Source organism: Sparus aurata, chromosome 6, assembly GCF_900880675.1.
Source record: "Sparus aurata chromosome 6, fSpaAur1.1, whole genome shotgun sequence".
Classification (NCBI taxonomy): domain Eukaryota; kingdom Metazoa; phylum Chordata; class Actinopteri; order Spariformes; family Sparidae; genus Sparus; species Sparus aurata.
In genome coordinates this window covers 1597740-1623845 of record NC_044192.1, presented here as the reverse complement: position 1 = coordinate 1623845, position 26106 = coordinate 1597740, and the positions used below count along the sequence as shown (strand labels likewise).

At 41.8% G+C, this 26106-nt stretch overlaps 1 protein-coding gene and 2 long non-coding RNA genes across 6 annotated transcripts in view; all 3 read right to left on the bottom strand.

Annotated features, from left to right (window-relative positions):
* Window positions 1–1116: 1116 nt before the first annotated feature.
* On the bottom strand, window positions 1117–4696 carry LOC115582697 (uncharacterized). Its single transcript, XR_003984217.1, has 3 exons — window positions 4380–4696; window positions 2905–2961; window positions 1117–1347 (listed from the first exon to the last, which is right to left on the bottom strand). It is a non-coding gene; the product is annotated as an uncharacterized LOC115582697 (long non-coding RNA).
* A 6830-nt stretch (window positions 4697–11526) lies between these two features.
* LOC115582695 (uncharacterized) lies at window positions 11527–16999 on the bottom strand. Its single transcript, XR_003984215.1, has 2 exons — window positions 14052–16999; window positions 11527–14004 (listed from the first exon to the last, which is right to left on the bottom strand). It is a non-coding gene; the product is annotated as an uncharacterized LOC115582695 (long non-coding RNA).
* Window positions 17000–17025: 26 nt separating this feature from the next.
* Window positions 17026–26106, bottom strand: part of pcbp4 (poly(rC) binding protein 4) — a 488978-nt gene continuing 479897 nt past the window's right edge. For all 4 annotated transcript variants that reach the window (XM_030418806.1, XM_030418807.1, XM_030418805.1 and 1 more), the window contains 2 exons: window positions 24161–24330; window positions 17026–18903 (listed from right to left, as the gene is read on the bottom strand). In XM_030418806.1, the coding sequence (XP_030274666.1) occupies window positions 18471–18903; window positions 24161–24330 (603 nt within the window). In that variant the 3' untranslated portion in view covers window positions 17026–18470. The remainder of the gene's footprint in view (window positions 18904–24160; window positions 24331–26106) is intronic.

Genomic DNA, 26106 nt, shown 5'->3' with positions numbered 1-26106 from the left:
CTTAGTTTAGTCAGTTTGCACTGGTTTACTCTTATACAAAATATGCATCGTTATTCATTTAAAAAGAAGAGTGAATATACATGTACATGTAATCACTGAGCCTGAGAATAGTTTATTAGTTTAATCAGAATAAAATGGAGGAAACTTGTGACTTTTATATCCAATTATCAAACATACAGTTTAAACTCATTTACACATCGACTTGAATGTGCACTGGGCAGCTGGGGAGATGAGAGGGTTATGGTGAGGAAATGAAGCAGGAAAGATAAGGATGGTTTTTGAAGGAGGAAAAGACGAGGAGGAAAAGTGGTGGGGAGGAGAAGGCTGGAGTGAGTCGGGTTGAAGGAAAAGGAGATGGCAGGGAAAGGAGGATGACATTTGAACAAAGGGAAGACAGACAGCAGAGGAGGAGGAGGAGGATTATTGGATGTGGCAGTGGAGGTGGGTAGAGTCTGAGGAAGTGAAGGAATTATTTTTGGATGAGGAGAAACAGAGGAAAATGAGGAAGATGGTGACCGCAGGAAGCCAGGAAGGAAGGAATACCAGGAAGAAGTGGGAGGATAAACCGATGGCTGAAAGTGTGAAGTGCCGACAAAAACAACAGATTTCTGACCAGGCTGGAAGAAAGACGGGTTGAGCTGTCTGTAGCTGTGAGGGGAGGAGCTCAGGGAAGAAGGAAAAGGTGGTGAAGGAGGTGCAGATGATCCAGGCCGGAGCAGAGTGGTAGTTTCAGAGAAACAAAAGGAAGATGTTAAGGGAGGCTGAAGTGAGGAACACACAATCAGAAAAACGCTATCAGAGAGTGGAGGGAAACAGGAGGAGGACGAGTATCAGAGCATGTTAACAGTCAGAACAATACCAGAGGTTTCTAACCAGCATGCAGAGAGATAAGTTTAGCTGTTAGTGAACGGTGGTTAAATGTCAAAGCTGACAGGAAAAGGACGAGGAGGAGGAAGAGGAGGAGGAGCAGCTGTTGAATGAATGTTTACTGGATATTACTGCTCTCTGTCAAGTCTTCTGGTTCTGCACAGCACATAGTGCAGTTTACGATCACAAATCAGAATCAGAATCAGTATACCTTTATTGTCCCACAAATGGGGAAATTTATTTGGCACAGCAGCAAAAGGACAGTAGTATTTTTTTTAAAAAAACAATAACAATAGTGAAAATAATCTAAAAGGTAAGAAATAGAATAGAAAGAATAAACTTGTATATACATATGAAAATATTTAGAGTACAAAAAGAACAAAACAGTGTGTCAGTGAATTTACAAATAATAATAAATATAGGTATTTATAAATATTGTATGCAGATATATGCTGCTGGGAGCAGTGCTGGTTGTAGAGTCTGACAGCAGCAGGAAAGAAGGAGAAATTCTTATTTTAGAAACGGACGTTCCTGAAGACAGACAAGCTAATTTTTTATTATAATCTTACTTTTTGTTATAGTAGAATAAAATAAAGTAACACAGCTTTCCTCTTATATTGCCACCATTGGTATCTGTATTGTTTGAATGAACTTTACTGTAATAATCATCGGACAAAACCAACTGAGCGACCCAACAGTAAGTCTGAGCTCCATGTCGTGGCCGAACAGTATTGAAGTTGAAGGTTTGTGTTGTGGCTGATTAAAACTTCTAGATTGAGTTACAGAAATTAATAAAAACACCTCTCTTCCACAAATAAGGGTGTTTTTGTGTTTTAAGCCCACAAAGCTCCAAAAGGCCCAGAAATGTGCCCATGTGGCTCTATACAGAACTCTTTCTCTGACAGTGACAATTTATAAATAAACGATGTCAACAGTTATATTAACTCATGATAAGAAGTTCACAGGGCTGAGGCACCACACTGTGTTCCATAATGAATCAGGCTGTTTCCTCCATGGAATAAAATGTACCATTGCAAGCTGAAGATGTTTGATAGGATTCACAGAATCATCGGTCCAAAAGATCACACCCATATACTCGTTACCTCAGCATGAGGCCGGTGATGGTGAAATCTTTTTACAACCTTGATGCAGTGTAATATGGTTATATATTCATTTCCCATCCTTGGATTTTTAATCCAGTGACTCTTTCAGTTTGCTCCACTTTTTCAATTTCATGTATTAAATCAAGACAATGGACATAAACAAAAATCTCAGTTATCCTCTTATTTTACAACCTTTCCACTGTTTCTTCACATGCTGTTGAATGACTTTTATACTGGATCCACAATTGTTTACATAATCACCCACAGTATTCAACAAGGGTTATGTTGCTGAATTAGACCCAGATCTCAATAAATTGGGCTCCTCTGATTTCTCTAAATTGTGCCTCCATCCTCCAGTCTGTGACCTGGAAATTGATCTAGCGGGCTGTACTCAAGGACATCTTCATTCCTAAATGCATCTCGAGGAGGGAGGAGGCTCTAATGGAGGAGTTATAGGCGAGGGTGCACAGATGTGACCTCTCAGAAGTCTTTTCCAGTGACGCAGAAAACAGGCACGACACACATGCAAGTTTTTGTATTCTAACGGTGTGTCCAGTTATTTCAGACTACTTGTGTAGCACCTCATAAGGCGACAATCTAACTGCATTCCTTCAAGACATTCACCTTGATAGTATCTGTCACACTATGCTACATTTTGAATTCAAACATAATATAAGTTGTCATGAACACGATTATGCTCAAATGAAAAAGATATTAAAATACAGCAGAAGTGTTAGAACATCACACATCACATTTAATTGACATTTCTCGTTATGTTAGACACCTCAGCTCCTCTCTCCTCGAGTCTATTTAATGCCTCCTCTGGTCACCAGGGCTGGATTTAGTCATTTTGGGGCGCAAGGCGAACACAGACATCAAAACCCTCCACATCCTAATTTCTCCCTGTTTTTCCAGTCCTCATTAAAACACCAACCTGTAACATCTTCTCTTCAAGATTGATCTTCTCTTCACCATCACTGACACAGCAATCCTGTTCACACATTACACAAGTATAACTGTTAACTTCACCTGTATGTCACTGAACATATGGACATCAGATCTGTTCAGCGGACATCAGATGAATGTGGGTTTTCATACATTTGTTTAGCTCAGAGATGTGACAATATTTAATAGGTGACATTTGCAGTTGAGCAGGTTAAAAGACCAGTTTTTGCATTATGTACTCCACTCATGGGATCTATGGTGTGAATTGAAAAAGGAGTTTAAAGTTTGAAAGTTATCTACTTCTCTGTTCTCAGTGTAGTTTAACATGTAGACAGTGTAGTTTAACATGGACAGTGTAGTTTAACATGTGGACAGTGTAGTTTAACATGTGGACAGTGTAGTTTAACATGTGGACAGTGTAGTTTAACATGTAAACAGTGTAGTTTAACATGGACAGTGTAGTTTAACATAGACAGTGTAGTGTATCATGTAGACAGTGTAGTTTAACATGTAGACAGTGTAGTTTAACATGTAGACAGTGTAGTTTAACATGTAGACAGTGTAGTTTATCATGAAGACAGTGTAGTTTAACATGGAGACAGTGTAGTTTATCATGTAGACAGTGTAGTTTATCATGTAGACAGTGTAGTTTATCATGTAGACAGTGTAGTTTAACATGGAGACAGTGTAGTTTAACATGTAGACAGTGTAGTTTAACATGTGGACAGTGTAGTTTAACATGTAGACAGTGTAGTTTATCATGGAGACAGTGTAGTTTAACATAGACAGTGTAGTTTAACATGGAGACAGTGTAGTTTATCATGTAGACAGTGTAGTTTATCATGTAGACAGTGTAGTCTAACATGTAGACAGTGTAGTTTAACATGTAGACAGTGTAGTTTATCATGGAGACAGTGTAGTTTAACATAGACAGTGTAGTTTAACATGGAGACAGTGTAGTTTATCATGTAGACAGTGTAGTTTAACATGTAAACAGTGTAGTTTAACATGGAGACAGTGTAGTTTAACATAGACAGTGTAGTTTAACATGGAGACAGTGTAGTTTATCATGTAGACAGTGTAGTTTATCATGGAGACAGTGTAGTTTAACATGGAGACAGTGTAGTTTATCATGTAGACAGTGTAGTTTATCATGTAGACAGTGTAGTCTAACATGTAGACAGTGTAGTTTATCATGTAGACAGTGTAGTTTAACATGGAGACAGTGTAGTTTAACATGTAGACAGTGTAGTTTATCATGTAGACAGTGTAGTTTAACATGCAGACAGTGTAGTTTAACATAGACAGTGTAGTTTAACATGTAGACAGTGTAGTTTATCATAGACAGTGTAGTTTATCATAGACAGTGTAGTTTAACATGTAGACAGTGTAGTTTATCATGAAAACAGTGTAGTTTAACATGTAGACAGTGTAGTTTATCATGGAGACCGTGTTGACACTCACCGGTTGTTCTCCGTCCTGGAGGATGAAGCGGCAGCAGCGCTCACGTTCCCCGGGTTGACAATGACAGGAGCGGGCAGCTCCTCGCTGTCAGCAGCGCTAATGCTAACACAAGGAGCTCCCGCTTCTTCCTGCTGTCTCCTGATGCTGTCATCAGTAATGGCCGACGTGAAAAAGTTAATCATCTTCAGTAGATTTGACACAAATTCTCTGTTTTCCTCCCGCTGCCTCCATTTTTCTGCCCCGCTGCTGTAACTTCACTTCAGTTCAGTTCGCATTTCGCGCCGTTCACTTTGTTTGGCTGCTCTACTTCCTGAATCACTTCTACACATGCGCAGTACGATGGACTAGTCCAATGGTGTGGGGACTGAAGGGGGAGCCAGAGACACGCATCGTGGATTAAGCTTTCTGATGCTTTGACAGCGGATGGATTTTAAGAAAGACATAATTAATTAAACACACATTAATAACGACTTTCTTAATTATGAGTTAATGAGGCGGTTTATGGAGCCCGTAGTAGCGTTCAGCTCACTTCCCGATCTCTGCCTGATGGTTACTGATGAACGAGACCAGGCGACTGAATTTAGTTTTTGCACTGATGGTATGACTTTAGACTTTAGACTTTTATTCATCCCACATCGGGGAAATTCACTTGTCACAGTAGCAGGTAGGCAGACATACAGACATACAATAAATGCAAGATTTAAAATACAAAAAAAATACAAAAAAAAATAAAAATGGATGTACTTGTACTTTACTCCAGTATTACCATTTTCAAATATTTGCCTTAAACATATTTTCAAAGGTAAATATTGCTACATCATTTTTTATACAAGATTTTTTTTGTGCCTTGATCCAATATCAACTGAGACAGACATCTTAACTGGGTATGTTGCAGTCGTGTGTGTCATATTTTCTTGATTGCTTCCACATGGATGTAATTTCCAACACTTACTGTATAATATTGTAAATTCACTGTTTTGAATATGTGCATGTTGTATGTAGTTCGTTAAACCTCCTTCAGTCTTATTTTGAAGGCTGTATCCTCATTTAGGATAACCGTATCCTCACCCCTCATTTAGGGGGATGTTGGGCTGGAGGTCATCCACACAGTCACTCCTCCACTCCTCCTCCAGTCACCACATCCTTTGTCATGAGGTAACTAATACCTCCGCCTGAGGCCAGGGCTGCATGCAGGCAGATGGTGTCTCAGAGGAGGAACTTCTGGTTCAAGGGGCCAAACATCCAACCAGACGACCCTTAATCCAGTCAGCTCTCTGCTTCACCTCCTCTCCTCCTGCTGCTGTATTTTGATCTCCATCAAATTGTGTGACCTCCTCTTCCTCCTGAGTGCCACGAATGAAACCTTTCATCCCAGTCCCACTTAGCCATACACCTCCATTATCTGTGTTCCCATCTCAGTGTAGGGTTTCCTGATACAGAGGGGTGGGGTGAAGTGCTCGGGCTGCATGTGGTTTTTTTTTTACTTGATGACTTGATTGAAAGTAACTAAGTTTACTTTATTCTGTTAAAATTTGTGTCACGTACGTCAATCCATCCTGCGGTTGTTGAGATATTTCAGTGTGGACCACAGTGACGCACACTGCTCGCCTGGCTGAGAGTGTTTTTATTCTTTCATTTGTTGGTGTGTTTGTTGTTGTTTTCTCGCTCTGCCTCCTCTCCCGCCCTTCACGATCTGATGGATGATCCTGGTGTCCAGATGATATTTAGAAGAGTTTGTTTCTCTTTCTCTTTCTTCTTCCATCTGTACCTGTCTGTCTGTCTGTCTGTCTCGCTTGCCATTTGTATTTCAAAGCAAATGTCACATACAACTAATCCCCCCATGAAGCCCTTTTTCCTGTCTCTGCTGCAGCTGCATCCACCTTCACCTCATAAAGGAGGCTGCTGTTGATGCGCACTGTACTCCTCGACTGCTGCTGCACCCCCATCATCCCTCTCATGTCTTCATTCCCATCACTCCTTCACTTCTTTTATTGCAACCACTACCTCTAGCTACCCCTCTGATATCCCCTCCACCTCCTCCACCTCCTCCTCCTCCTCCTCCTCTGTCAGTTGTGATGGATAAGGTCTTGTGATTGCCTTGTCAGACCTCTGTAGCATCTGCCCCTTTGGGACTATGATGTTTTTGTGTATTGTGTGTGCATGTGTCTCTGTTTACTCCGTGTGTGTGTGACTGTGTGTGTGTGTGTGTGTGTGTGTGTGTGTGTGTGTGTGTGTGTGTGTGTGTGTGTGTGTGTGGTGTGTGTGTGTTGTCCCTGGCCCCCGGAGTTGATTGGATTGGATTGCATTTACAGGCAGAAGGGCCGGATGGATGAACAAAGCACCGTCAGTCAGGCCAAGCCCTCCATTCTCGCCCAGCCCAGCTCAGACATAAGCTGTGTGTGTGTGTGTGTCATGTCCTTTTTTCCCATCAAAATCCAGACAAGCACTTTTGTATTTTGAACATGTTTAACGTCGTGTAAAGCTGTGTATTTTTTAACTGAGGGCACTTGACAGTGAGTCCCTGAGTTAGAGCAAAACTCTTGCCAAAATGCAACTTAGGCTTTTTGTGTGAATGTACCCGAGTCAAACTTTCATGTAAAAGCATAATTATGACGAAAGAGGCACTTTTAAGATTAACCGTATTTTGGTTTTCGGGTCAAACTCATTTTCAATGGGAGTGCTACGGGCACTTTTACGATCAAGCATCAAAATCTCTATTTTTAAAACAGTAAGAAGTCTCGACACAACATGAAACTTTGCTGGTAGTATCACCAGGGTCTCTACACATGAACACGAGCATTGAGAACATTGTTTGTGTACACAGAGTTTACTAAAAAGAAGCTTTTTGAACAACTCACGTTAGCAGTAGCTTGTTCCGCTCGCCGCCGTCCTGCCAGTGGAGAAGTGTCGATCTCAGAATGTGACGTAACCTGGAGGACAGTTAAGGTGGAACGCTCCTAAAGCTTAGTTCCATATAAATGCAGGATAATTTGTTGTTTTGTCGTTAGCGAAAAACAATATTGACCTTGAAGTTGAAAAAGGAGCCTCATATAAGAAACAATACTAAAATAAAAAGCTGGAAAAGTCACGTGAGATCTCGCGTGGATAGTTGTTGCTGGAAGACAGTAGTTCCACCTTAACTGTCCTCCAGGTTACGTCACATTCTGAGATCGACACTTCTCCACTGGCAGGACGGCGGCGAGCGGAACAAGCTACTGCTAACGTGAGTTGTTCAAAAACGTTCTTCCTTTCTAGACTCATGAGCTTTGTTAAATATTAACAGAACGTTTATTTTCTTCACTGCTGCCTGCAATGATGTAAAACACTCACATGTTGCACATTATAAACTACACAAGTCCTGACATTCAGTGTCTGTCTGTATCATTCTATAGACTTTTTCAGCAGGGACACTGAGGATGTTGTAGTTAAATAACTAAACCCTTCATGTTATTATCTGTAACGTTAACACAGAAATCATCTCTCTGCAGGCGGAGATGTCGAAACGGATGAATGTGTTTGAGCTAAAAAAAACAGCGTCTGGTCCCTTTAATGCAGCTCTGACTTACAAAAACACTCAGTCAGCAGATTACATGAACTGGTTTCTGCAGTCCATCAGTCTCTGCTGTCTCCTCCAGACTGTCCTGGTACTGTCACACACACACACACACACACACACACACACACACACACACACACACACACACACACACATTTTTCAGGGGATCATCACTGAACCTGTCCTGTGGGAAAACATCTGTGAACGCTGACCTATTCATCCAGACCGCGATCTTTTCTGAAACCTAACCAATGAGTTTTATCACCTAAAGCGAACCAAAGCGCACACTGGAAGTGGAAATATTATTTTGGAATTCCTGAAAAGAAAAAATCGAGTAAAAAGTCATAAAACAGTCTTTAACATACGCGGGGCACAAACTGACTGAGCTCACCAAGAGCTTGCTGAAGCGTGTACAGCTACATCCTGCAAAACCACAGCAGAAACAGAAGTCTGCAGGGAGTCCTCCTGGACTTTGTGAATCTAAAAACATGTCACACTTCCTACTTTAGACACAAAACAGTCTCAATCACTATGACCACTAGAGGACGCTGTCACTTCAACACAAAAATGTATCAGGGATTTTTGGGTCACTCGCTGATACGAATAATGCTGTTGTTCTCAGGAGGACGTCTGAAGTTATTTCTGTTAAATACTTGCTGCACATGGTGAACAGATGAAAATCAAATAAATTCCTGTAAATTGGTTGAAAATGACTGTAACACTGCATTTACCGCCTTGTCTCTCTCTCCTCTCTAGAAGACAACATCTTAACTAGATGATAAAAACAAACACGTTTAAAAGGAAACCAGGCTCAGCTGACTCCCACTCCATCTCGTCAGCGTGTCGCTGTCTCCCCTGCTGGTGTTCGCCTGCGCTCAGACGTGACATCTGTATCATTATCTCCAGCGGACGAGCTGCTTTGTGTCCGTCTGAGCTCTAATTGTTGTTTAAAACACAGAGTCGAGTCGCAATCCCTGTAATTACTGTCTCCCTCACTCGCTCGTCTTTATCTGTTTGGTCAGAGAGAAACGACCAGAGGAGATAAAGTGTGTGTGTTTGTGTGTTTTGTTGTGGAGGCTGCAGACGAGTTGTTCACTTTGTAATAAGTCAACGTCACACTTGTATCTGCAAGGCGCGCGCACACACACACACACACACACACACACTAACAGACATGTTTCATGCAGAGAAAATACAGTATCGAGCAGACACACAAACACACGATGGCAGGCTGGTACTCTGCGTGTGTGTGTGTGTGATATTTGACCAGCTGTTATTCTGAGACCCACTTTCATCTCAGGCAGGCAGCTCAGTGTTTATAGAAGGAGGCTCGCAGGCGGCACGTGTGTGTGTGTGTGTGTGTGTGTGTGTGTGTGTGTGTGTGTGAGACAGACACACATTTATATATGTGAGTCGCACAAAACAGAGAGCGTGTGTGTCCGTGACTTGTCTTGACTTGTCATCAGTGGTGGAACGTAACAAAAGCACTCCAAGTTCAAGGATGTTACAATGTTAACAAGGTAATAATACAAACTTTGTTCCATCAGTGAATAAACAAGCTGTCCCAGAACACTGTTTGAGGCTAGGAAAGTGGCAGGGTCCGCCACATATAAACACAGTGACACAGTATACATTGTGTTGTCCTTTAATGTCAGGTTGTTTATTCAGTCGTTGACTCGTGGCCACAAAGCGAGTTTGATTATTTAGTTTGTTTATCAGTAAATGAAGATCTTTCTATGCTCATTATCATTTCTTCCCCTAAACTACAGACTGCTCCTTTAATCTTTAGGCCCTTAGAAGCAGCCATTTCTCTGCATTCTGTGTCAGCCAATCAGCAGCCACCAGGGCGGCGAGCGGAACGCATCACCAAAATCCTCTTAGGTCGCTGTTGGGTGGAAAAAAGTCTGCGTTTCCTTTCTTTGGTCACTACGCTACATTTCTCATATGATAATTTATGTGTCAGCTGAAATTTAAACACATTCACACAAAAAATAACCAAAACTGATTTCATGAAAATATGTATTTCCTCCTGCAGGAGGAGCAGCGCCACACATTTTCCTCCTCGAGTGTTTCCAAGTGGTTTTATTGTTTCAAAGACGACCGGATCATTTTTGTTTTCCTCAGAGACTCAACAACTCAGGACGAAACGTGTTTGTTCAATCATGCAATCATTTAGAAATGAATCACCAGTTTTCTGTCATAGTGGGATTTATATGTAACCAGTGTTAACGCTGATAGTTTCATTATTCTGTATCCATCAACATTTACTGCATAACGACACGCTGAAGCTGAAAACTTGCCTGTTGCCAGTTTAAGGAAAATATCTGAGTGCTTCTTCCATCGCTGGTGCAAAGTGTGTGTGTGCGTGCGTGCGTGCGTGCGTGCGTGTGTGTGTGTGAAGCTGAATAGAGTGATCAGTCATCATGTCAGTGTGTGAGGTATCATTAAACTTGACTCCAGAGGGCAAAAGAACAACCAGTCGCTCCTCAGTCTGAGAGGTAACAGCAGCAGATGTGATCAACACTGTTTCTGAAGGACTCCATGTTTCATCCCTTTCACTACAGATCACATCAACATCATAAGACACAAATAAATGATGATATTCAAACTTTACATTTAGATTAACAATTGGCAGCTGCTCAGAGTCGGTGCAGATCCAGAACCTCTGGAGGAATAAACACCTGGAGTCTCATCAGATTCTGTTCTGATCCGGAGATGTTTACCGACTGGAGCAGAGCTCAGAGACGACTTTATAATACTTTTTATCCAGAGGTGACCTCACTATCGGGTGTTTCTGTTCTGTAATGTTGACTGCTGACTGGAGCTGGACGGGAAATGGACTTTACTTCATGAATGTAACGTTACAGAGAGGAGACAGAGAACCAGAACCAGAACCAGAGTCTGGTGAGTGCTGAGTTTAGTGTAAAAAACAGACTTGTGCCTAATTCATGTTAAGTTTTGTCTTGTTTGTTGACTTCTCTGTCCCAGAGGTAGCGACGGGCAAACAAATTAAACGCACCATTACTCTGAGTAAACTTATTGATTCCTCTGGTTTTAATGTTGTTGGAAACATTTGGGAACTCAACAAAATAGATAAGTTTTGTCTGGACATCTTAATGCAGAAGTCTTACACATTAAAGCTTTAAGATGAACCTCACGTCTCTGTGATGCCACTGAACAACAACACAACTTCAGTATCAGACAAACTTAAGAAAGAACTTACACTTAGTCGATGCAACGGGCCAAAATCTCCCAACACTTCCTTTACACCTGACAGGTTGTTGTGAACAGTGGTCTCTGGCTTGACAACGCCTCGAGCATCTTCATCCAAACTTCTTCGGACTCTTGCTGCCTCTTAATGTTGCTCAGTAGAGTTGCTTTGGGAAACTGGGCTCTGGAGACGCCTGTCAGGGTTCTGGTGCCGTGTTCACTGTGATGCTGTATGCTGCTGCAGACAACTCAGCTGTGTGATCACAGTTAAGACAACCCACCCACCTTCAGGTGTTTGCACCATAATTAAAGTTAAAGTTATGTATGTGCAGTATGTTCTCTGATCTCTGACCAGCAGACAGATACAACATGGATCAGTCATCAGGGTTTTTCAGTGTGGGTTTTATTGATTAGAAGATGACATGAATGGAAAGAAAACAGAGAATCACAAACACGTCAGGCTGATATACAAAGAGAGAAACCTGCCCACCTTCTCGGGGAGCTGGAAATTAAAACAGACAGATGGTAGTACTTCATACTCAGTAGAGAATATCTTGTCATAATGGATTTTTCATGTTCAAGTGCAATACAATATTCATAACCGTACTCGTTTTGTTCAGCAGTTGGTTCCGAGTGAATGTGTCTGAGTGTATTTTCATGTGTTTGTCGGTCTGCAGTACAAGCTGTGTGTGTATTCGTAGAACAACTTGGAATGAGAGCATCGTTAGAGTAAATTCCTTCTCCGTGTTTGATAAAGTCTCGTATAGTGTCGCTGAAACTCCATCCTGCTGTCCCGAGGGTCTGAATCTCGCAGCACATTTACCCTGAAGAGCAACAAAGATACCTGCACAGGTATCTTCCTCAAAAAACCACAACGGACTTCACATTAGGTAAGATCTGTGTTCGCTATTTTGTTGTTGTTGAGATTCAGCTGCATTTTGTAGGAACACAAAAACCCCCGAGTTATTAAATAAGTTCATTAATAATCAGACAAGAGGTCGAGTTATTTGTTTCTCGGCTGTCGGGGAGCAACTGTTGACTGGAGCTGGAGAGGAAATGTACTTTATCTCATGAACATAAGGAGGAGAGGGCGAACAGACGATGGAGAACCAGAGTCTACGGTGTTTACTGAGTACACACACACACACACACAAACACACACACACACACACACACACACACACTAAACTTCCCTTTACACATTTTATTTTGTAGGACAAAATGTGACCACCTCTTAAGCTTGTGTTAACTCGGAGCTCGAGGAGAGGGAGCAACAGTTGGCCAAGATGTTAACGATGTTAACGACGAGATATTAACCCGGTTCAGTTCAGAACCCGGTGTTAATCTGTTTGAGTTCTGTTTTATCGGTTTGGTAAAAACTTTATGGGAGTTAATAAAAAGCTCTTCTGTATTGATATCGACTTATTCAGCTTTCAAGTTCTGAAGGTTTGCAGGAGTACTTAATATAATTATGGTATTGTACCCGACGCTCTCCATTTGTAAACTAATCGTGATCATCAGGGCAGATGCATTGCGAGCCAGACCCGTTTTCCACCGTAGCCCTTTCATTTCAGCTGCACTTCACAAGCACCAGCACAGCCTCCATGTGCGCCCACACACGGACCACTGAGCTGAACCACACAGAGATGTTTTTGCATAGACATCGATTCAAGTCAGACTCATGCAAATGTACGAAGAGGAGAGAAAACGCAGGACGATGAGCCGAGAGGAACGGAAAACACGGTGAGCGTGAGGAGGACGGATGAGTGACGGGATGAAACGCGGCGTCCACAGTTCAGTTCAGTTCATCAACAAGGTTATCTGACTTTATAAAAATAAGTGAGCTCGTTTAATATTCCACATTATCATCATCATTTTTAAAAACAAAAGGTAAGGAACAGAGATCTCGATGCACCGACAACCCATCAAGTTAAAATATGAATGTATTTGTTACAGTTGAAAAGCACACACACACACGTATATTAGCCACGCCAACGTGAAGCTACTCATCCGGCTCTGTTTAGTATTGCTTTGAGTTCACACCGTCAGTGAAGAGGGAGTCAGTGCAGCGACGAGGCCTGTGTGTCCCGTCAGTTAGTTGTATCTGTACGTGAGCGTCGAATCGTCAGGATCATCTTTGTGTGTATTTACATGTCTGTGTGTGTGTGTGTGTGTGTGTGTGTGTGTTAGTGAGGCCAAGCAAACATGCAGCATTAGTCTCTGACACTCCGGCAGGGACGGCAAACCGAGCTGAGCATCAAGTTTAGATGGAAAAATAATAATAATAATAAAAGTACAATAAAATAAACGTTGGTTTGTACTCTCACACAGAGAGACAGAGGAGGGACTCTGCCACAGAACTACAACAGGTAGAACCACCATCAGTCACCTGAACACAGCCGGGATCAATATCCACAGTTTAAAAGTGTCGGTACACTAAAGTCTAATAACAGTGAGACCCAACAGCACTTTCACTTGTATGAGAAAGTACTCTTACCTTAAAGTATATATATGATTCCATGTGACATTACTTGATTGTTGATAATAATTAAGATAAAATGCCTGATGATGAATGATGTCATCATGTGGATGTGAGTTCTCTGATGATTTTGATGTATGCTGAGCTTGTTTTGGTGATGCTTTACTTTGAAAATCTCCCCCAAATTACCATAATGATTACCTCTAGATTTATTGAAATGACCTCACCAGTATTTAATTCTCTATTATTATTTAATATAAAACTCCGTCCACCTTCCGCAGGTCAGTAAATTAAAGTACATTTTTGTTATTATTCATATTTTCACTATTTTCTGTATAATTTCAGCTGATCAGTCCAACTTTGGGACACATTTCCTAAACCTCAAATTTAAAATAATGGAAGCAAACATACATTTTTCATTACCAACAAATCTGACTTCATAATCAAGAATAGGGTCGTATTCTATTCTTCTCCAAGCATCAGCAGAAAATGAATATTAATGACCTTTTACTGCTGTATGTTGAGCAGAGAAACAAAAAGAAAACCCCCTGAAGGATACGGTTTTATAAAACTCTTCAAATATAAGAGGAGTTAGTAGAACCGGGCACTCTGTGAGGAGTCAACATCAGTTCTCCTGATGATCGTTTTAAAAGACATGACAACAAACTTCAGTGCCAAAGATCATTTGCAGAATCTCTCAGGTAAAATGATGTTTCCATGTGTGATCTGCTGCCTCACATACGTTACATAAATGTGTTATTATCCTAAACACCATCAATGAGTTTACATAAAAGAGTCTGGCTACAATATCACACCACAATAACAATATCTGAAACATATTTTGTAGGAAAACATCCTCAAAATCAAACTTTTGATTCAAGCTTCGGAACAAGTGTTATGTTTTGACACCATAGTACTTAAACAAATACAGGAGTTGAGCGGATATTTATTAACTGCTTATTAGAAAACAGAAGATTAACTTTATACAATATGTTGAAATATTTAATTTACTAATTGAGGTAATTATTCTGGTAATTTGGGGGTTTGAAAGTAATTAATTATGTTTCTTTGTCATTACTATCTACTTACCATGTTCTAATCACAGTGTTTCCCTGCCGTATCTGCTCTGAGCTGACAGGGTTATCGATCAATATGTGCTAAAGAATAATGTTTACTAAGATGCCGACATGTCTGATCACCAAAACAACGTATGAAGTGTAAATAAAAGCATGTCTGACTGTTTCTGTGAGCTGCAGGAGAGCAGCACAGTGTGGTGGTGCTGCACCTTTAAATCTACGCAAATATGAACATCTATGGTTTTATTCTGTAATACCAGCTCGTACAGGAAGTGGCAGTTCTACTCGGTTCTAGTTCTGTGGACGCTCGAGGTCGTGAAGAAGTAGAATTTTTACAAACACGCGTCCCAAGTTAGAAAGTGTGTGTGCGGTAAAATGTCCAGTTTGAGCTCACAAGTGAAAACACTACTCGTCTATCTAACAAAACATCTGGTTATTAGCATTAATGGTACAGTGATCAGTATTTTCCCCCTAAAAACAACAAAAAAAGAGTTAATTTTGTTCACACAACTAAAAAAAAAAACCCAAAACAATCTCAAACACAGTTTTACAGTATTTACCTGCAGCCATGTCGGGAAAAAAAAAAAAGAAATTTCTGTTTTCTAAACCTGTAAAATGTAATACTCCTCTGAATAAGTTAAAAAATAATTTAAACAACACATTTCAAATGAGAAGTGCAGACTGTTAACACAAGAAGACATTTTTAAATCCATTGTATGTTTAAAAAAAAAGAGAAAAACTCTATACAACAACAAAAAAAAACAACCTAAAACTAAAGAATCAAACAGACAGGAAGCAGAAAGGAAGTCGTCATATACAAGTAGACATCATTGTATACAAAAGCCGAGTCGTTCAGCTCAGTGTTAGTGACCAGTGATATAAACTCTCTGAGGGAATATTTCATATTAGTCAATAAATATGAGAGTATACAATAGAATAAGGAGCAGGGGACAGACGAGGAGGGAAAGCTGAATAGTCTCTATGGCTTTTACAGGCTGTGTGGCCCAAATAACCTTTAACATCATCGTACGGTAGCTACAAACACTGAACCTCCACGCGGTCACTCGACGAGGGCAGCGCTCCGGAAAACAGGGTGAAAGAAACTCAAAGACTTTTAGTGAAAGACGTAAAGTGGGATGATTGGAAACGGCTGAAACACTCAGACCTGCTGCCTCACTCCATGCTTCTGTGTTTTTACTTTATGGTATATTTAAAGGGTATTTCTCAACACGGACCCTGATTTTGTTTCTAAGCGACCGATGGGGATGGCTTTTTGAGAGTGCTGCAAAACAGGCTGCAGCAAAGTACGCCCACTTCTTACTGACAACGTTGTGAAGAGGATCCTGCAGAAGATCCTGTTTGTTTCACCTGAAACAGGCGACACGACGCTCTCAGTAAAGCTGCCGGACAGACGGTCATCATCAACTCCGTTATAATCGAAATAAACCCTTAATTCACCTCGTTAGATGTGAACGTCCTCCTCAGTTTCACATCTGTCCCTATTTATCAGACACAAAACAGTTAAAATTGAGCCTTTGTACAAGAAGCAGATTCTTTAAAAAGGAGGCTGAATCACCTTTAAACTCAAAGACTGATGGTCAAACTAAAATACATGTGCGTTATTTATTTATTTACATGTACTACAGGAAACATTAGACCAGAGTTTGGTGTCATATAGATGTGAGATATGAAATGTGATATATTCTATTACATATATTATCTTCCTAATTAAAAGACCTCAGCAGGTTTAGCTGCTGCGTGGAATCAAAGATAAAAACATATTTAAAGGCCGTGAGATGTGAAGAGTTAGTTTTCCCCAAAATAATCTATAACGCAGGCGGCTGAGCTCGCTGACCTTTCTGAGGGATGACCGTGTTAAAGACCGGAGGGGAAGCAGAGAGGAGTTAGCGACCCTGAGTGGTTTATAAAACCAGTGAATTAGAAGCAGAAGATAGTTGATAGTTATCCATCGTCTGGAGGAAGCGGCTGTACAGGATTGTCTACTTTTGCACATTTTTAATCACCACTGAGAAATGAAAAGTCAAAAAATATCTCACATGCTGCCTGATAATTACGACGTGCTCAGACCAAACGTGAGGAGAATATTCGCCTCGTGTTAGACGTGAATTTATTTGATTGCAGGATTCTTAATTATGATTCGCATCACTGGATTTCTGCGTCTGGATGACTTCAGCTTGCAGCTCTACCTGAGGCCGACCATCTGTCTCCGCTGAGTGGAGGTTTCTTAATAGGTGTGTTAAAATAAAAAAAATATATATATTAACTGTGACCAGCAAGACTGCAGAATCTGTTAGTAGTAGTCTGAACCCAAAACAAAGAGATTTATCTGTGATCTGAAGCAATAAATGGATCAGAAGATGCTGAAATAACAACATCAAATTTCTGTAATCAGGGCTACGCTGTGCTGAGACATATTTTCATGACTTACCAGGTAGTCTGACTTTCTCCCTCACTTTCCTCCACGCCAGCTCTATTTTTGAGTACATGGTTTATCGTACAGCTCTGGATATCCGCAAACAACAACGACTATAATCCTCTCCATCATTTCTGGTTAGGAGTGTCCGGACATCAGCGCCGCTAATAATCTACATGCAGGAATAATTCGCCTCGCGTCTGGTCTGAATGAACTGTCAGTGTCGTGAGTGATCAGACACGCCGACACTGAGCTGGATGTTTTTGGTCTTTTTCAGTCCTCGCCTCGCTCGCCAGGCTTTGAGGATTTAATAAAAACTCTTTTGTGAAAGCTGACACAAACATGATGCTTGCATCCTGTTAGAAGAAGTGAAAGGTGACGATGGAGAGCTTTATGTCTTTATCTTCTATCTGTTCTTTAATTTATTTTCCCTGCGTGGAGCTTCGACAGAGATCAGCATGAAATCTGACGACCTCCCGTCACTGTATCTCTGATTACCCATGAGCCACTGCAGTCTGGCTGTCATGCACAGTCTCTCATCAGTTAACAGTTCGGCAGCAGGTTCTGAGTTATCTTACTGTCCGTTTGTGTGAGTTTGCAGAAAACTCATTTAACAACCGACATTAGTTTTGCCACTTTAGTTGCTGTTTCTTCAGGTTTTTCCAACGACTCCAGGTCAGTCCTCTGTAGCTGCACTGTGCCCAGACATGTTTCCACATTAGGGGGCGACCACCGATAAATCATGATGGTCTCCACTGTCTTCTTGTCTTGTATGGATGCACCAGAGAGAAAGCTCAGATTTGAACTGAATCTATCTGCTGTAGAGATTAGTTTCACTCCTGTGTTCATGTTTCTATTTTCACATATCAGCCTTATTTGACTGTTGACAGCACTCTCATTCCTGCTACATCAGAGTCAAAGGCTTTAATTGTGAAGAAGTAGAAGGAAAAGTGTCCCCGAGTTAAGGGAGCCTCATTAGTGCTTATTATTATTCCTTCGTTAATAGAACAAACAGAAGAAGCCACATGAGATGAAGAGCTGCAGCTGCAGAACGTCATCAAGGCTCAGTTCTCTCTTGTTTACGTCACAATCCTTATTTTTTGCCGTTCATGTCCTCTCAGCTGAAATCAAACACGTTCCAATGATCCCACTTTGATGCTTTTGAGTTATCAATAATAAAAGAAATGATGGAGGGGAGGAAGAAGAGGTGAGAACAGAGAAAAGGAGCAATAAGAGACGGTAAAAGAATGAAAATAAAAACTGCCCTCCATCTAACAACCCGCCTCGTTCCCGTGAAGCTACCTCAGTGATGCAAACTCATCCTTTCATTCCTTCATTAGTACGGCGCAAACTTCTGTCTCTCCGGCTTCTTCATCCCATTGGCTGAGGAGGAGATCTTGGCCGTGTAGGACGCCAGGGCCGCCGCCGCGTGAGCCTGAACGGGAACGCCGGCCGTCGCCGTCTGCATCGAGCCCGGTAACATGGGAGCCCCGATAGCAGCCGCTGCCGCCGCTGCTGCTGCTGCTGAGGTTTGAGGGGTGGAGAGTGCCAGGTAAGGGATGGATTTCATCCCCAGGAGGCTGGAGAGGGGGAGGGCGTAGGGAGCGCCCAGCATGGGAGCGTGGGGCAGTGCAGCACCCATCGCTGCCAGGGGGGAGGAGGAGGAGGACGAGGCGGAGACAGGGGGGGCGGGCTGGGTGAAGCTCATGGTCAGGTCAACGGGAGACGGCATGGAGGAGGACTGGGCGGTGGATTTGGCGGTCTCTAAACTGGAGGAGGGGAAGGGATGGGGGTAGGGAGGGAGGGACGGAGGGAGGGAGGGAGGGAGGGAGGGAGGAAGAGGAGGTGGAGGGAAGGGACGGAGGGTGGAGGGAGGGTAGGAGAGGGGCAGGGGACAGGGAGTTTTGGATGGAGAAGGGTTAGAGGGTTAAATAAAAGACATGTTAAAAAAATCAAGAGTAAAAACCAAAAAGAAAATCAAACCTAAAGAAAAACAAACAGGATTTTTTTGGAGAGTAAAAATGAAAGAAAGGAAAATTTGACAAAACTCAAATCATAAGACAGGTGTGTTTTGCTGGAGGTTGCAACAGATTATTGTAGGGGAGTTCGCTGTACGGATGGGGGGTGTGCTGTATAAGTTGGGGTGATGGCTTGGGAGGGGGCTTCAGGGAGGAGGGAACAAAACCATCACAGATATATTAGGATGGAGGCGTTGTCAGAGATGATGCTGGTTCAAAAACAGGGAGAAGAAGCAGAAAAAACATTCTGTAGCCTACGACAGAAACCAGGCAGCGTTTCAGAGAGCTCCGGGTTAGCGTCTGTGCTATTAGCCTTCAGTCGCTACGTATTCTGTGTGTCATGCCCAGTTGCCAGAATAAATGCTCAAATTGCATTTCTAAAAACCAAAGATGAGGAGAAACTTTACTTTTCTGTTCTTTATGTTTCAGTGTGTAACACTCTGGTTAGGTTGAGTCACAAAAACCACTCGGTTGGTGTCAGAAATGTTTTTTTCCAATTATTCCGACATCACATGAACACACTTAATGTCTCATTGTCTTCTTCTGCTGCTGCTCTTGTTGTGAGACAGTGTCTTAAGTGTGGGTCGGTCAGTAATGTTGATATGACACATATAAAGCATCCAACATTTTATTCTGGAGTCTGGGCTGATTTTTAAAAACAAAATTGTTGTTAGCGTTCAACTTTTACAGCTACCAAACGTTCACTGAAGCTGCTGAATGCAAACAAAACAGTTTTGTTTTTATCGTGATTCATAATGTTGTAAATGTTGACAGATCATTTATAATCTGACATTGTTGGAAAGACCACTGAATTGGTGACACACCAAGCTTGAAGAAGAGTTAAACTTGAGCTCTCTAAATCACTTCCTGTAATTCTTCTGTCGCAGCTACGTTTTATTTTGAAGAGGATCATTCCTTCATGTGTTCAGTGTCACGGCGCTGCAGCAAAACATTCACATACTCCTGTTATCAAGGTGCAGCCTGTTGTCAGGACGACACACCTTTGTATTAATAATCATTCTTAATTCTGATTGGTCTCCACATGTGAATATGTTTTTCTTTGCAGAGGAAGAAGTCGTCTTTAGCGTTTCAGCTGCTCGTGTGCTGAGGCGACCTTTCAGCTCGTTGAGAGGGTTTTATTTTTAGCCCGGCTGTACAGATGTTATTTACACCTGGCTGTGATTTGATTGAATGTGAGCCAGATCAACCCCAGATGTGATCTGTGTGCCATTTCCTTCATCCAGGTAAGATATTCAGATGAAGCTCATATCTCACCCTCAGGGGGAAACGCGGCTTTTTAAAGATTCAGTGTGACTTTCTGTTTGAAGACACTGAGACTGAAATTCGAGAGGAACAGCAGGATGACATCAGAAAGGTGAGGCTCTCAGTCAAGCTACACAATAAACAGGAAACAGTTACAAACATCTCGTCCACAAAGTTAAACTGAAGCTGTAAGATTCTTTTGCTTACAGATATAAAAGTGAACCATGTAAGCAGAATGTACATTTACTTATGTTATACATGTGATTGTTTGCTAAAGGTCTAAAAAACATACAGTCTCATTTTATTTTCAGGTTTGTTCAGATCAAATTTTATAACGACTCTCTTCTGAAACCCTGTTAGGACCGAAGTCTCACGACGAGACGATCGATGTGTCGCTCTGCAACATCCTGGAAACCATCGCCGGCTTTTCAGGCTTTTTTATAACTGGATATGATTTGTAGCATGTTAGCGTATTAATGAGCACAGCGATCGTGAGTTATTTGCTTCAGTTTCATCTGCTGGTGATGATGAAATGGTGAAAACTAATATCTAATATCTGTATTTCTTTCTTTTATTGTTGAATCTTTCTTATCTTCTAATGATAGAAGTAGAAATGGCCATTTGATGTTCTTGTTTGTATCGTATGTATTTTATGAGCCATCCAACAGTAACAGACACATTTCCATGTTTTCCTGCATTAATGGACAGTAAAGTTTTTGAAACGTGAATCTTTGAACCTGCAATTTCATGCATTACGTTCTAAAACCAGCGGCAACTTGATAAGCTGAACCACAGAAACTCCATCAGCTGTCTGACGGGTCGGTTCACGCTGCTGCGACTCGCCGCTGCAAGGTTCTGAAGAGGTTTGGTTGCGTCATGAATCTTTGGTCTGAACCGGCTTCAAACACATCAGCCAAACAACCGAGTGATGAGTCAAACTGGAACACTCATCATATCCACTCAAGCTGCTGCTCCTTCCTCTGCACACTGTGGCGCGACTGTTTGTGTCTGACAGCTTCTCTGATTGCACATGAAGGTCCAGAGGGAGCGCGCGCCAAGGCATGAATAATCAACAGCAGATAAAAGGGAGTCACGTTCAGATCAGAGCGCTCAGCCTCCATTTGTCTCTGACTAAACCACACAGAGCAGACGCACTGTTCTGAGTCCAGCGTGACGGAGAGGGAGGGAGACGTCGAGTTATCGCACTGAAGAAAGAAACTGTGAATTAAAGGTGAACAACTATTGTGAGTCAGATTAACCTATTGAGAAGCTCCGGGGCTCACGTTGGCTCCTCGTTAGCGAACACAGACGACTTCAGCAGCTTTGTTGTGTTTTTAGCCTGAGAACCAGAAATCTGTCTCACGTTGGAATAACTTTTCCAGCATCTTGCTCTAGTTTTGGTAATTTCACTTTATGTTGGAAACACATGATGTAAGCACCATGTTAACAACAGGCTGAAAGCTGGATTTTGCCAAACTGTTCCTCTACAATGGAATAAATGTTGCCGTGGGGAAAATTTGCTGTTAGATTTGCAATCAAACGGCCAGATTGTGCTGTGAAGCTGAGACGCCATCGAGCCTTTGTGCTGAAGATAATGTCTCACTGTGGTTTATGATTTCACGGTAACAACAACTTTGTTTACTTCCTACAATTAACAGTATGTTCCATTGACCTCGGAGGTCGGATTTGTTGGTGCTTCTCTGTAGCCGTCACAGCTGCTTGGGTTGGTAAGAATGAAGAAACCAGCAAAAACAAGCTCAATTAGGTTTCCTGTCGAAACAAATCCCCCCTCCTCTCTACAGAGCCACTCGTCTGAAACACATGAACGCACACTGCCTGACTTCAACACGCTCTCCGAGCTTTACAGACCAATTAACACATAAATGAACACACAAACAAATGCAGAAATGCCACAATAATGTAACACAAGCAAAGCAGCCGTCACGAACGCACCTCCGTCTGAAAAGGCTGCTCAGCGCTGTGCTGTTGCTGTGTTTCATGTTAACGTTACCGGAGTGTGCTGCTGCTCTTTCAACCTTAGATTTAATAGAATAGCATGAAACTGGCTCGTGGACGTGAACGATGTGGATCTTCATGCACAACCTAAACAACACAGCAAAGACAGCGCTGCTGAAGAAATGTAATGGAAAAGATCCATCGTGGATCCTCCAGCGCCGGTCTCTCACCTTCCCTGACCTGACATTTCAGACTGAATGAGGCTGACCCTTCTGTGTGTGTGTGTGAGATTTGTCCAACCTATCCTCCCTGCTGTCACTGGCAGAAGCGTGGTGAGTGAAATATCAATTTCATCCAGAGTCCAATCATGAATTTACATATTCATGGCGGTTCGTCGTGTCGCAGTCGCTCTCCAGAGTCTGATTAAACGTCTGAGCGGCTTGTCCTGAGCTTCATTCTCTTCTTTATCATGTAGTGAATCTCGTGTGAGACGTCCTGCTGATGTGCTATATGAAGCAGCACTTGTGCTGTGAAGTCGTCCACTTAACCCACAAAACAATAAAAACCTGATTCTCTTTGTTTAACAGTCATTTAAATGTATTTCACGACATTCTGCTGCAGACAGACGCTGAGATTCTGCCAGAAACTCACAGCTCAAATAAACTTTTGTAATTCTGAGACGTTGTTGTATTTTTCTGTGTAACTAAGAACAAAATATTGTACATTTACCTTCATCACAATAATCTAACGGTTCAATTACTGGCTACTTTACAAATGAACAATTTGAAGGATTAATGTAGAAATGAATCAGTCCGATATAAAACAGATGTAACAGTAACATCACGATCACCTGATGAGATCATAAATAACAACAGAGGACTTTTACTCTGATACTTTACGTAAATGTTCCTGATTACAAACATTTAGAATGCAGGAGTTTTACTTTTACTTGTTCTTTAGATACTTTAAGATGTTTCCTTAAAGTTCTTTTCATATGTGTGACTTTAACTTACTTCACAAGTAATATCTTAACACTATATCTTTACTTTAACTTTTTACAACGCTGCTGAACACTTTCACATCCCGGTGTCACGGTCACAGTTAACAACAGACGCTGTGACGTTCGCTGATGAGGCGGTCGGTGAACGTGCTGTTTCTCTGCAGTGTTTTCCTGGAGTCAGGTCTGCAGCCTGGAGGAGCTGGCAGCGTATTGATTTATTAAACGATGACTAAGCGCTCACGTCTGGGTGGAAATGAGGTTCATGCGCGTGCATCCAGTTCAGCCATGTTTGAGATTTATAAAACAGAAACGTGAGCAAACACTCGGCTTACGACACGGATGCGTCTGCATATTTCTGTCTTTGTGTGTTGGAGCTTAAAGCGTCTGATCTCAGGTGAAACTCGTCTCTGAGAGGTAACAGCAACACGAAGAGGATGAAGAAAGTTATTTTAAGATGATCTGCTTCTCACATGATTTGCTTAAATAACGGTGACGCTCTTTAAAGTCGTGTCACACAGAAGCTTTGAGTTGATCCAGTTGTCTCCGTTATTCAGAACATGAAATGATTAAACGTAATGATTTCAGGAGGAGAGCTTGACTGAGCTTTGTTTCATCTCTTATCTCAACTCATTCTCAAAGAAAATAACTGCCACGGAAGCAAAAGAGTGAAATTTCCCCTCCTGGAAAAGTGATTCAAGTTGGTGAAGAGGAAGCTCCAAACTTATGCGAGCTAAAACACGTTGACATCAAGTGTTTCTGTAGATACTTCCCTGCAGTGAGGATGCTTACCATGAAGTGATTAGGTACTGGGCCAGGTTGATGGCTATCGGCGTGCCCGTGATGGTGACGTGACGGTCACTGGTGCTGTCGATCTGACTGCCGATCTTGATCTGAGCCCCTGATACCTGCCGGATCTCGTTAATCTTGGTGCCCTGGCGACCGATGATCGAGCCGATCAGCTGCGGGGGAGAATGAGACAGACAGGATTAGAGATTTTTCAATTAATGTTCTTGCTTTCTTCAACCTTCGTCTTAACTGGGGAACACACTGAGGTAGAGAATCTTAAACCTCGATGAGAGTCAGACAAATGAGAAAATCATAAAAAAAACAAGAAATCAAATCAGATTATTTGATATTCTTGATGATACTTTATCTGTTACATGTAGCTGTTAATCTGTCTCTGTTTTTAATGTGTCTGTTCCTCTTTCTGTGTATTCTCTTTCTTTTTTATGTGATTATTAATAAACAAACTAAAAAATTAAAACATTAACACTCTGTAAGCACGCAGCTCTGTGTGGTCTGCTGTTGGAGATCCTCAGTGCTGCAACAAAACCTGAATATTAAAAGCTTCATAAACTGATCGGCCACAACATTCAAACCACCGACAGCTGATCGTCTTGTTGCAGTGAAATGTTCCCTCCAGGCTCAGGAACAGCTTGAGGAACGTGACAAAGAGCTGAAGGTGACGACTGCGGCTCCAGATTCCCCAGATCGCAATCCGACCCAGCGTCTGTGGGACGTGCTGGAACAAGTCCGACCCGTGTAGGCCCCCGTCCCCCCAACATACAGGACCTAATGGACCCACTACCAAACCCCCACAGAGTCTCAGCTGACGGATGAACCCACACCTCCATCCACCTGTCTCTCTCTCTCTCTCTCTCCATGTTTCACTCTCTCCGTCCATTCTTCTTCTGTTTGTTTGTGTCTAAGAATACGGCGAAGCAACAGGTGGTGACTCATCTGTGTGTGTGTGTGTGTGTGTGTGTGTGTGTGTGTGCTATCCCGGGGGTTTTGTCACACAGCGGGTGTCACGGTAACAATAGACAGTCAGTTAGTTATCTTGGTGTCAGCTCGGACCATAAATATGTCTCGTTACCCTTTAGAAAGTCAAACACTCTTTGGCAGGCTGGCGTTGCGCTGCATCGTGTTTCCTGCGTGTCGATGATTTCTGCGCTGATGCAAATTTTTTTTCAACAAATCAGATAAAAACAAAAAACAAAAGAGAAGGTTTCAAAATATCAGCGAGGATCAAACGAGAGCAGGCGTCACATAAATATTAAAGATTCTGCGTCTCTAACTGTAACTGTTGTCTCCGTGCGGGGAGGATGTTGGAAACAGGTCTTCCATATTCAAAGGATTTAAAATGTCATGAGTGGAGGTGACAGGAGAGATAATGAGGAGAACCGCGGACACGACACCAGCAGGGAGGGTGTGAATGTGACCCAGTTAGAAAATAATAACAATGGTAGATTTTAATGATCCCCATCAGGGACGTTCGGTGTACAAACAGCTAATTAACTCTCTGCAGGGCTCATTAGCCTGAAAGTTAAACACACACACATTATTAAATAACTTTATCATTAACAGTTAATTATTTGTTTTAATTGTAACAAAAATTAAGAGCCAATAATGTGATAATATTCTGCCTCAGGGAGAAGTGATTCATTTAGCTTAATACTTTTAAAGGACAGGAACTTTACTATTTATCCACTGTTCTTTTTTTACTTGTGATCAGTTAAATAATTTCTTTGTTCCAATAATTCAAACTTGTTTTCATGACATCAGAACCATGTTTCACATTTTAATGATGGTCACAGAGATTGTTCAGTCCAGATGAGGATATCATTACTTTGGCCTCGTTGGTTCGGTAGATTCTGACTTCATCCAACAACTCGACAATTAACGATCCTCAAATTTTCTAAGATTTGCAAAAACAAATGTCCGATTCTGTTGCA